The 12422-nt window shown below is 50.8% G+C and overlaps 1 protein-coding gene across 2 annotated transcripts in view; it reads right to left on the reverse strand.

Annotated features, from left to right (window-relative positions):
- Nucleotides 1-127: 127 nt before the first annotated feature.
- PPOX (protoporphyrinogen oxidase) overlaps nt 128-12422 on the reverse strand; it is a 29440-nt gene continuing 17145 nt past the window's right edge. For both annotated transcript variants that reach the window (XM_088465824.1, XM_088465825.1), the window contains 3 exons: nt 11903-12052; nt 3323-3365; nt 128-442 (listed from right to left, as the gene is read on the reverse strand). In XM_088465824.1, coding sequence (XP_088321950.1) covers nt 312-442; nt 3323-3365; nt 11903-12052 — 324 coding nt within the window. In that variant the 3' untranslated portion in view covers nt 128-311. The remainder of the gene's footprint in view (nt 443-3322; nt 3366-11902; nt 12053-12422) is intronic.

Below are 12422 nucleotides of genomic sequence, written 5' to 3' on the forward strand. Positions count from 1 at the left end.
AGCTTGTAGAGTGAGGTAGGACATGTCAGCTGGCTGATTGTGTACGGCCAAGGCTTGGGAGGGAGCAATTACTTCAGGGTATTCGCAAGTATCTGGTATTTGCAATTAGAAGAAGAGCACAAGTAAGTGATAGAAAGTTACTTTATTTTCATTGGTACAGTGAGATCAGTGATAACTTCTATCACTGGCTACTAATAACCTTCCGCCCGACCTCAGGACAGGACATCTCCGACCACACCCAGAGGTCGCTGTGCTGAGGGCTGGTCTGGAAGCAATTGGACAAGCAGGTTATCGCACGATGAGTTTTCCCATTAGCGCCCCTTTAAGCTGTAGACCGATTTCTTGGCGTTATAGATGCAGTCATTGACTGATACGCCCTCATACGAGGCGCCGATGAGGCTGAGAGGTAGGTGGTTCTGCTGTATGTACGTGAAGAGGTTTTCTGTAGGCGAGAAAAGGGAGGTCTCAGAGGAGATACCGACAAAGAGATGTAAGAATGTACTAAATAAATAAAGCTTTTATGTGTGTATAGGGGATGGGTACGGGATGTCGGTGCTCAGGATCCTGCTGGTCAAAATCCCGACAGGGTTAGGGTACAGACACCTGTTGGTAGGTATCCTAACTCTAACCTCACCCTCTAGTGCAGGCCTGGCCAACCTGTGGCTCTCCAGCTGTTGTGAAACTACAAGTCCCAGCATGCCTTGCCACAGTTTTGCTATTAGGGAATGCTAAAACTCTGGCAAGGCATACTGGGACTTGTAGTTTCACAGCAGCTGGAGAGCCACAGGTTGGCCAGGCCTACTCTAGTGCCTAAACTTAATCTCCCCCTTTCCTAGTGCCTAACCCAGTTACCTACAGGATGTCGGCGGTCGTATTCTGACAGGGGTCGGGATCCGGCGCCGGTATATTGATGTATTCAGTTTATAGTATAAGTGCTGTATACAGCTGCTCTTACTGGACTGCAAATCTGTCCTCAGACTTCATTTCCCTTCATTTCTAATCCTCCTAGCAATAACTAAACGCACAAGATGGCTGCCAGCTGGCAATAAGTAAACGCACAAGATGGCTGCCTGCTGGCAATAAGTAAACGCACAAGATGGCTGCCTGCGGGCAATAAGTAAACGCACAAGATGGCTGCCTGCTGGCAATAAGTAAACGCACAAGATGGCTGCCTGCTGGCAATAAGTAAACGCACAAGATGGCTGCCTGCTGGCAATAAGTAAACGCACAAGATGGCTGCCAGCTGGCAATAACTAAACGCACAAGATGGCTGCCTGCTGGCAATAAGTAAACGCACAAGATGGCTGCCAGCTGGCAATAAGTAAACGCACAAGATGGCTGCCAGCTGGCAATAACTAAACGCACAAGATGGCTGCCTGTTGGCAATAAGTAAACGCACAAGATGGCTGCCAGCTGGCAATAAGTAAACGCACAAGATGGCTGCCTGCTGGCAATAAGTAAACGCACAAGATGGCTGCCAGCTGGCAATAACTAAACGCACAAGATGGCTGCCAGCTGGCAATAACTAAACGCACAAGATGGCTGCCTGCTGGCAATAAGTAAACGCACAAGATGGCTGCCAGCTGGCAATAACTAAACGCACAAGATGGCTGCCTGCTGGCAATAAGTAAACGTACAAGATGGCTGCCAGCTGGCAATAACTAAACGCACAAGATGGCTGCCTGCGGGCAATAAGTAAACGCACAAGATGGCTGCCTGCGGGCAATAAGTAAACGCACAAGATGGCTGCCAGCTGGCAATAACTAAACGCACAAGATGGCTGCCAGCTGGCAATAACTAAACGCACAAGATGGCTGCCAGCTGGCAATAACTAAACGCACAAGATGGCTGCCAGCTGGCAATAACTAAACGCACAAGATGGCTGCCAGCTGGCAATAACTAAACGCACAAGATGGCTGCCTGCTGGCAATAACTAAACGCACAAGATGGCTGCCTGCGGGCAATAAGTAAACGCACAAGATGGCTGCCTGCGGGCAATAAGTAAACGCACAAGATGGCTGCCAGCTGGCAATAACTAAACGCACAAGATGGCTGCCTGCTGGCAATAACTAAACGCACAAGATGGCTGCCTGCGGGCAATAAGTAAACGCACAAGATGGCTGCCTGCGGGCAATAAGTAAACGCACAAGATGGCTGCCAGCTGGCAATAACTAAACGCACAAGATGGCTGCCTGCTGACAATAAGTAAACGCACAAGATGGCTGCCAGCTGGCAATAACTAAACGCACAAGATGGCTGCCTGCGGGCAATAAGTAAACGCACAAGATGGCTGCCTGCGGGCAATAAGTAAACGCACAAGATGGCTGCCAGCTGGCAATAACTAAACGCACAAGATGGCTGCCAGCTGGCAATAACTAAACGCACAAGATGGCTGCCAGCTGGCAATAACTAAACGCACAAGATGGCTGCCTGCTGGCAATAAGTAAACGCACAAGATGGCTGCCTGCGGGCAATAAGTAAACGCACAAGATGGCTGCCTGCGGGCAATAAGTAAACGCACAAGATGGCTGCCAGCTGGCAATAACTAAACGCACAAGATGGCTGCCTGCTGGCAATAACTAAACGCACAAGATGGCTGCCTGCGGGCAATAAGTAAACGCACAAGATGGCTGTCTGCGGGCAATAACTAAACGCACAAGATGGCTGCCTGCGGGCAATAACTAAACGCACAAGATGGCTGCCTGCGGGCAATAACTAAACGCACAAGATGGCTGCCTGCGGGCAATAAGTAAACGCACAAGATGGCTGCCAGCTGGCAATAACTAAACGCACAAGATGGCTGCCTGCGGGCAATAAGTAAACGCACAAGATGGCTGCCAGCTGGCAATAACTAAACGCACAAGATGGCTGCCTGCAGGCAATAACTAAACGCACAAGATGGCTGCCAGCTGGCAATAACTAAACGCACAAGATGGCTGCCTGCTGGCAATAACTAAACGCACAAGATGGCTGCCTGCTGGCAATAACTAAACGCACAAGATGGCTGCCTGCTGGAAATAAATAAAACGCACAAGATGGCTGCCAGCTGGCAATAACTAAACGCACAAGATGGCTGCCTGCTGGAAATAAATAAAACGCACAAGATGGCTGCCTGCGGGCAATAACTAAACACACAAGATGGCTGCCTGCGGGCAATAACTAAACACACAAGATGGCTGCCTGCGGGCAATAACTAAACACACAAGATGGCTGCCTGCAGGCAATAAGTAAACACACAAGATGGCAGTAAGTGCACCTCACAGACAGACGTGTACAGCGTAGTGATATACAGTACATAACAGCAGTGCAGTCGTCCCCTTACCCAGCCGTCTCCAGTGTCCCAGCGTGTACTGAGGAATGCAGCTCTGTGAGGGAACAAAAGACGCCATTTGGTTACTGAGTAACACAACAATGAGAGCCCAGGGATCCGGCAAAGACTAAGAGCTATCTCACACATGCCGGTTTCAGCCGGTCAGGCAAGAACCGGACGGCTTTTTTCATAAGCAGCGGCTTTGAGACGTTTTTATGTCAGGTGTTTTATTTCCCTATTAGACATGCGCAGCAGCAGCGCACGCCCGGCCGGCAGAAGCCAGTGTGTGTGTAAGGAAACATTGTTTCCTACACACTACTGGCGTGCAGGGACGGTACGGCCATGGCACTGTCCTGTATAGTAGTTTTTCCCGGCTATATCACGGTGACCGTGCCGTGTGAAGGGAGCCTGTCCTTTCCCTGCAGTACTATATTTCACAGCCGGTTAAATACCGGGCGGCTTTTTGCCGCCCAGTCAAAACCGGCATGTGTGAAATAGCGCTAAAGCTGCATACACAGGTACAGATTTTCTGTCCAACCATCCAGCTAGGTGATTGGTTGGAATGACAATCTGGTAACGTATGGGAGTAACTGATGATCAGCAATTTGGACTAAAACTGTTGTTGGAACAAATAGTTTAGATCAAACATTTAACAAACTTGTCTGACGCCATTTTCATCCGCTTTCTGCCATTTAGGAGCAAATTGCTGATCATCAGATACTCCCATACGTTACCAGATTGTCATTCCAACCAGTCAACTAGCTGGATGGTTGGACAGATAATCTTTCTACTTCAGGGTCCATAGGGGGTCCACAGGGTTGACCTTGGGGTATAGGTTGGGAACCAAATCCGGGCACCACGCAGTTAAAGCTTTTAGCTCCCAGGATGCACTTGGGTCCACTCTCCCTATAACCCCACCCCCAAGCCAGAGGCACCTCAGTTTAAGTTGGTGCCCGGCCGGAGTCGGGTCACCGTTTAGTGCAGTGGGGGCTGATTAGCAGCCCCTAAGCTTTATTTTTTCTAAAGGACAGAGTTTTTTATTTTTACTTTGGATTCTTCAGAGCGGCAGCGTCAGACTGTCCATAGGACGTCTAAGCTGCCACTCCGTCACCCCGCTTGCGCTGAGACGCCAGTACAGATCTGGGGATCTCAGCGGGACCCCAGAGTCTGTACTAGCCGGACTCTGCGGGCGCCCAGGACTGCTGCCGGATCCACGGGGAGCAGGTAAGGCGCGGGTCACCGCTTGCGGTGATCCGCGCATTTGAAATGCAGTCCTGTGCCTCCGGTCTCTGGGGACAGACCGGAGGCGCCGGCAGTGGCGGCGGGCCCCCCATACCCCGTGTGTCCACTAGACCACCAGGGACTTAGTGTTCGGTGCAGGGAGCCGGCGTCCCGGGGGTTAATAGCCGGCCAGGGGAGACAGCCTTCCCTGTTACAGCGGCTCCTCCCCTCAGCTCAGCGCGTCTTTCAGTATCCATAGTCTGGCGTCGCTGAGCTGCTTCCTCCGCGGGCCACGCTTCTTCTGAGGTCTCCAGCGGCCATTTTCTCTGTGGTGCAGCAGAGATCTCCGGAGATGGCAGTGAGTCCAGTCCCCCTGCGTACCTCACCATCAGGTCAGTGTACACAGCGCTGTAGCCATCCCAGACACTGAATCTGGGTAAGTTGCATGCAGTGTAATAGTGCAGTATATTATATGACATGTTTATGTATATATGTGTATATCTGCATTGTATGTGACTTATGCTAGTGCTGACTGTACTTTATTCTCTCACCTGTCAGTGTATATCTATCCCTTTCCTTATCTGCCCTAATACAGCTGTACTTAGGGTGGTTCTGAGACTCACATTTATATACTTGTTAATATTTGTGAGGTTTGTCACATACTGTTGCGTGCTGCACGTTGCCATATTTTGAGTGGAACTGTGTGTTGCATACGCTGAAAATGGGTCCCTGCAGCTAATTTTTGGCATCAGTCAGGACCAGTATAGCGCTGCTTGATCGCAAGGCTTGGTCAGATATGTCTGACCAGGAGATAGAGCGTTAGACTGCACCCATTTTTACTATCCTGCATGTCATGTGCTGCAGGTGTTAGTGCGGAGGATTTGTTTCATAAATGGTTCTGTATGTGGCGTCATCGGGTGCCGGCCCCTTTCACGACCCCCTTGGGCGGTTTGTTTTCTCGGGATCCTCTCAATTGCGGATTGCCGGGCGGGCCCCATTGTTGTACCTCACCTGGGGGTTACTTCACCATACTGCCCTTTTCATCTCAGGGTATCTCGCAGTTTCTTGCACATCCCCTGTGACACAGACTACCGATCCCTGCGGGGGGTTTTCGAGTATATGAATTCCCCCTGGTGCCACCATAGTCTGTCATTCCCCTTGCAGGGATTCCCACGGCCACCCTGGGTGGATGTCGTTTTTCTATGAAACGCAAATTGGCGTGGTTGACGCCCTGTGGTTACTTCCCACTTGGCTCTGCCGTGAACTGGGTACTGTTCGGGGCTCTTTCCCTCTTACACGGGGGGAAGCCTATTTCAGGTATTATTATCCCTGCTTTAGGGCTGGTAGCAGGTCCATTCTGGTTAGAGTGAATGTTGACCTGCACCTGTATCATACACCCTCAGTCTTACATGCCTTCGGGTTCCCTGTTGCTGACTAGCGGGTGGATCGCATGGCGGGACTCTGGCTGTTGCCAGATAGGAGGTGTTACAACAGTGTTTGGCCTCCTGTCCCAAATTCCCTGAGGGTCATCACGAGCCCCTCCTGGGGTGGATGGGCATGTTACTCGTCTGATTACAGACGTTACTACGCCTCCCATTCCTGCGTGGTCGGATTCTTCGGTTTCGTAGGTGGTAACTCTGCCTGAAATCAGTATACTTGCTTTCAGGAGTTGTTACCCATCCTACCATGGCTATAGCATGGGTGGTTAATACTATTGCATACTGAGCTGATGCATTTGTAATGTTTTTTCCCCTCCAACACGTCGGGGGTTCAAATGTATTTGGTCGCTCACGTAATATATGCTGTTGTCATAGGTGGAAATGCCTATATTGGATACCAGTCTCCTAACTTTCAGAGTTCCGGCTGCGACTGTATCCTCCGTAATACCCTATGGCTGCGCTCTGGGAATGCAGAGGTGCAGATACCATCTATAGGGTATATCTTGTTGGGTCCTGACCTTGACAGTGGCAGTACAAATTTCCCGCCGTCAGCTATGCTCACTATAGGGCCTCAGACTATTAAGTCTTTTTGTCCTCTGGGTCAGCCTAAAGGTCTGTTTCTTCATAGACTGTCGGCCTTTACAAGGGCCGACATATCCAGTTCCGAGCAGGCCTGGACTGCCAGCCGATCCTGCTTCTGAACCTACGGATATATCGTCAGCCTGACGAGACAGGCCTACCACTGGGAGATGGCGATTTCTCAGTTTGCCCGGTACTAGTGTCTAGTTGCCGCGGCTACGTGGGTAGGAGGGTACGCACTCTCTTTGCTCAGGCGGCCTATTTCCATGTGATGGTACTCAGGCCCTTATTCGGAACAGGGCCTTACAAATCCAGAAAGCTATACAGTTGTTGCGGTAAGCGGAGCTAATTGGGCCATCCCCACTTTCTCAGCGAGGGACTGGTTGTTCTGCTTTCTTTCTGGTGCGGTGGCTGAATGGTCCTCTTTGGCCTATTCTCTGTCTCATTTCCCTGAACCAGTTCCTAAAGCTACCTGGGCTCAGGAGGCAATCCCTATGCTCCATCATACTATGTTTGGAACCTGGGGACTTTATGGTATCACTGGATATACAGGACGCGTGCCTACGGGTACTTACAGAGACCTTACCTCAGCATGGACTGAGGTTTGCTGTATCACAGCACTTACGATTTTTCGGGCTCTGCCTGTTGGGACTGCTCTCAGCCCCACAGGGGTTTACCAGCGTTTTGGATTTTCTGACAGTTCTTCTGTTCAGTATATCCCAATGCTCCTGTACCTGGATGGCCTCCTGCTCTTAGCAGGATCACCGGGGTACTTTACAGCCGAGTCAGGTTGACTGTGGCTTCTTCAGGGTGCAGACGTTTAATCAATGGGGAAAAAGTCCTCCCTGCATCCCTTTCTGGGTATTCTTCACCTAGGAGCCCTGCTGGATTCTCAGAATCTGAGAATTCTTCTGGCGTAAGACGGCATCTACACTCTTCCATTAGGAGTACATGGATGTCTGCGCAGTCGACATATGTCTTTACACTCTGGGATGCATGGTCCACTATTCAGTGTCTGCCTTTGGAAGGGTGGAATGGGCTTAGTTCCATTCCAGGCCTTTCCATAATTGGCTTATCTCCAGATGGAACAAGTTTTTTCTGTCTGATCACTGTTCAAACGATGATGCTCTCCCCGGAGGCAAGTCGGTCCCTTTTCGGGTGACTATGGCCATCTCGTCCAGGGTATTCTTTGCTAAGGACAGTGTCTGGTTCGCATCCATTTCAGTGCAGTTGGATGTCTGTCGATTCCACCCTGTCAATTAACTTGTTGGAACTTTAGCCAGTCTTGGGCCTTCACTCTGGCATAGCCCTTGTTTCCCGGTGAACCTGAAAAAGTTCAGTCCGACAGGGTCAGAACAGTGGCTTCCTTTTTAGCAATACTGTTCGTTGGGTGGCAATGTCAGGTATGTCATACATTCGGACATTGTCTGAGGGTCTCCTCCCGACCATCTCGACAGTGTTCATTTCAGGTGCTCTCCATTGGGAAGCGGGAGTCCTCAGCCATCACGACGTGCATCCAGGGGACTAGTCTCTTCCCCAAGAGAGGTTTCATCTCCTGGTGAGCAGGGGTGGGGGGTCCTCCTGAGGTGACCCTCATGGCCTTCTGACTCTATCACACTATGGTGTTACAGTCCAACTCTGGGGCTTCTGAAGCAACCTTCAGTGACTCTTTGTCGGTGAAGTGGTTCTTCCAATTTGCGTACCTGTGTTCTCCGGTCTCCATTCTTCCTCGAGGGAAGTGTTTCAATCGAGACGGAGATGCTTTCCTGCTGGTGGCTCCTGATTGCCCCAGATGTCAGGGGTACTTGGTTTTTCGGAGTCTCTCCATCGATACTCCATTCCTGATGCTTCACTGCCCAGACCTGTTTTCTCAGGGTCCTGGGGTTTGCCTTGGACCTGGGTAGTTTGTCTTTGACAGCATCCCTACAGTGGTCTTACGGCTTCCCTGGCTTTGTCATCGTTGGAATGATTAGAGCACATGGATCAGCTTTTGCTGGGACCTACCACAAACTGTGGCAGCCATAATTCTTATGGTATTATACCTGTCGATATGATCCTCTGGGGTCCAGGATTTCCAGATATTCTGGCATTCCTTCCGGCTGGCTTGGGTTTCACCCTCGGCCTGGCCTTCCTGACAGTGCGGATCTCTACACTGTCAGTATGATTAAGATATGGAATTGCTCCGCTCTGATATCCAGTTCATCCTTTGGAGTGTTTTCTGGATTATGCCTCCATTTGTCCTCCCTAGGGACTCCTTGGGAGTTAGTAGTGGTTCTTCGTTAACTCCGGGGAAAGTTAATGGAACCGCTGGTTGTGATAGCCATTACATGGTCTATTGCTTTGGCTTTCTCTCTTTCTCTCAGGGAGTTTATATCACCCAGGTGAGTGTCGGAATTGGGAGCGTTCTCATGTGGCTCCCTCTTCTGGAGGGCATCTTGTCAGGGTGGGAGTTGCTCTCACCCTGTGTTTCTTCTTAGTGATTTTTAGGTTCCATATTATTCTGGAACTTATGGTGAGGCCATTCAGTCCCCAGTCCTCTCGGCTGGTGTGGCCTCATTGACTGTGGTCCGGCCTCTGTGGATTTATGTGATCCGTTCAGGTTCCTGACGGAAATCGGACTCCTTATTGGTGGTCTGAAATTTCTGGTTTTAACAGGAAAGGATGGCCGGCCTATGGCCAAATGTTGGCTGGACGGCCTCGTATGTCTTCTTCAGGGGCCTACCCATGGGTAGGCCTTTCAGTTGTTGATGCTTGTTTTTTCTCGGGCCATGTAACCCTCGTGGGTGGCTCGCTGTGGCGCCTTGGCTGTTTTGCCTTGCTAGATGGCCACGTGGTCTTCTGTCCACACCTTTTTAAGGTTCTAGGCATTGGTTTCCTTTGCCTCTCCGGATGCTTCCTTTTTGGCGGCGGATTCTCCTCTCAGCACAGGAGCGTCCCCTCCCTTGGTTGAACTGCTTTGGGACATCCCCAAGGTCAACCCTGTGGACCCCCTATGGACCCTGAAGTAGAAAACAAGAGATATGGTAAGAACTTACCTTTGTTATCTCTGTTTCTACGAAGTCCATAGGGTCCACAGGGCGCCCGCCCTGACGCACCTGGCTTCGAATGGGCTGTGTGGCTGGTCACCGGTTTTCCGTCTCCCATTTCTGTGAGTATGGTTATCGAGTGTTCCAGTTTTCTCTCTCTTTTTCTCTCCTCCTCCGGCCTTTGGCTACTTACAAACTGAGGTGCCTCTGGCTTGGGGGTGGGGTTATAGGGAGAGTGGACCCAAGTGCATCCTGGGAGCTAAAAGCTTTAACTGCGTGGTGCCCGGATTTGGTTCCCAACCTATACCCCAAGGTCAACCCTGTGGACCCTATGGACTTCGTAGAAACAGAGATAACAAAGGTAAGTTCTTACCATATCTCTTGTTTTACGTGTGTACCAGCCTTAAGGCCCCCAAACATCACTTTACGTGTGTACCAGCCTTAAGGCTCCCAAACATCACTTTACGTGTGTACCAGCCTTAAGGCCCCCAAACATCAGCAATCGATTGTATATAAAAATCTTTCCCTTTTCAATCGATTGCAAATTGCACAATTGCTGATGTACAGTATGGGGGCCTTTAGTTATGTTACTATAAATGTTCTGTAATGTACATGCAGCCGTTACACACAAACCAGGGAGGGCCGTGAAGGCTGCCGGTTCGCTGTCGGCGTTTATAACGCAAATTGCACCCTTCGCTTATAATTGGATTGACCCCTATAGGAGGAGGGTGCGAGTTTGCGTCGCAACAGTGTTAAAACTCCGGCAAAGCCTGTACGGCTGCTCAGGGCATCCTTCTGCAGCTAGCGTGCGCTTCTCCAGTCATGGCGCTCTAGCCCACCTACCCCCTAGGGCGCAGCCTTACGATGGCATGCGTTCTGCGGAGGGAGCGGCACAGGGCACACCTGTTACGGAGCTACCTGTGACAGGCAGCGCGGGCGATAAAGAACGCAGTGATGTTGTAAGGAAACTACATCCCCCAGACTGCCTCGGGGTGAGACAGTGGTCAGGGGTGGGAAGGCTGTGTGTAACTGGGAAAGCAGAAAGGGGGCGCTATAGAGCAGAGAGAAGCTGCATTACTCAGAGCCTAGAGAATGAGAGGAGGCGGTGACTGCAGGAGGCTGAGAGCGGCAGGAGAGACACACGGGGTTCTGGGACTGAGATTTGTGCCTACAGTCGCTTATATAGGGAATTGGTGGGGAGGATCCAGACACACACATTTAAAAACTCTTTTGTAGGACTGTGTACAAGTTCCCAGGGTAATGGTGCAGGAGAGGCACACGGGGTTCTGGGACTGAGGTAAAGAAGCTTTTCTGTGAGTAAACTGCAAGTGTGACATATGCTGAGAGAAAGAAAGGCGTGACGTCTCCTCGCTATAGCTGATAGGCCGGAGCAGCCACCATTTTGTTGCAGGTTTCTACCTCCATTTTGAGAGTCATCAGGTGAGGGAGAAGGAGAGTTGTATGTATTATCCTGCAGGGAAGAGGCAGCACGTGGCCAGGTGTGAGGGGCCCAGTGATTCAGGTGAGGGAGAAAGGAGTGTTGTATGTATTATCCTGCAGGGAAGAAGCAGCACGTGGCCAGGTGTGAGGGGCCCAGTGATTCAGGTGAGGGAGAAGGAGTGTTGTGTGTATTATCCTGCAGGGAAGAGGCAGCACGTGGCCAGGTGTGAGGGGCCCAGTGATTCAGGTGAGGGAGAAGGAGTGTTGTAGGTATTATCCTGCAGGGAAGAGGCAGCACGTGGCCAGGTGTGAGGAGCCCAGTGATTCAGGTGAGGGAGAAGGAGTGTTGTAGGTATTATCCTGCAGGGAAGAGGCAGCACGTGGCCAGGTGTGAGGGGCCCAGTGATTCAGGTGAGCTGTGTTAGTCCATTACCCACCTGAGCTGCTTCCATGTAAGTAACAAGGGCCTGCAGCTCTGATACTACACCAGGCCTGGCCAACCTGCGGCTGTCCGGCTGTCGTGAAACTACAAGTCCCAGTGTGCTTTACCAGCTAATCAGTGGGAGGGTACGCTGGGACTTGTAGTTTCACAACAGCCTGAGAGTCACAGGTTGGCCAGGCCTATATTATAGGAGGTCAAAGATTTGGACATTACCATGACTTACCATTTCATTACATGTTTTCTGTTAGCACTGTTTGAGCAAATTAGGGTGTGTTAGCAGCTTCCAGTTATAGAACACTGACTTTGTAATGAAAGCACTATGTACAGTATGGCTCCTAGTAACAACTCGTGTTCTAGATGCAGGGTGAGAGCGGTTACCCCAATACAAACACCTCTCCCATAGGCACACCGGGGAAGTGGATATACACTGCATAGGAACACCTACCTTATTCAGGCTGGCAATGGCTCGGCTCGGCTTCCCGCTCACTCCCAGCTGTGTCCTTGCTGCCTCGATTGCCAGATTCAAGAGCCTCTCCAGGGGCACCTTGTCCGGGTCACCCAGGCTGCTCTCAAACCAGGCGCCACCCAGCATCACCTGAGGGGAAGGACAGGGTGACAGCGGGTCAGACACCCGGACAGGTCTGCTCATATATCCTAATTACTCTACATTCAGCCATTTCCTCCTATAGCTGCCCCCCTCCTCACACCAGGATGGAGAGACACGGGAGTGTGGTAGGAAACAGTCTATGAGGCTAATTTCTCTAATAGCAACCTATCAAAAGTGCCGATTTAGCACCGATTTGGCAGGCGGTTTTTAAAGGCGTAACCCGTCATAAGTGTAGCTTTAAAAATGCCGGAAATCGTAGACCGTTGCCAATGGTGATAAATAAACCCCTATATCTCAAATACCAACTAGGACACTGAGCACCGCGCCCACAATGTAGTTCCCAATTCCTTCCCCTGTA

The sequence above is a fragment of the Taudactylus pleione genome, unplaced genomic scaffold (genome assembly GCF_031769625.1).
Source record: "Taudactylus pleione unplaced genomic scaffold, aTauple2 ptg002166l, whole genome shotgun sequence".
NCBI classification, from domain to species: Eukaryota; Metazoa; Chordata; class Amphibia; order Anura; family Myobatrachidae; genus Taudactylus; species Taudactylus pleione.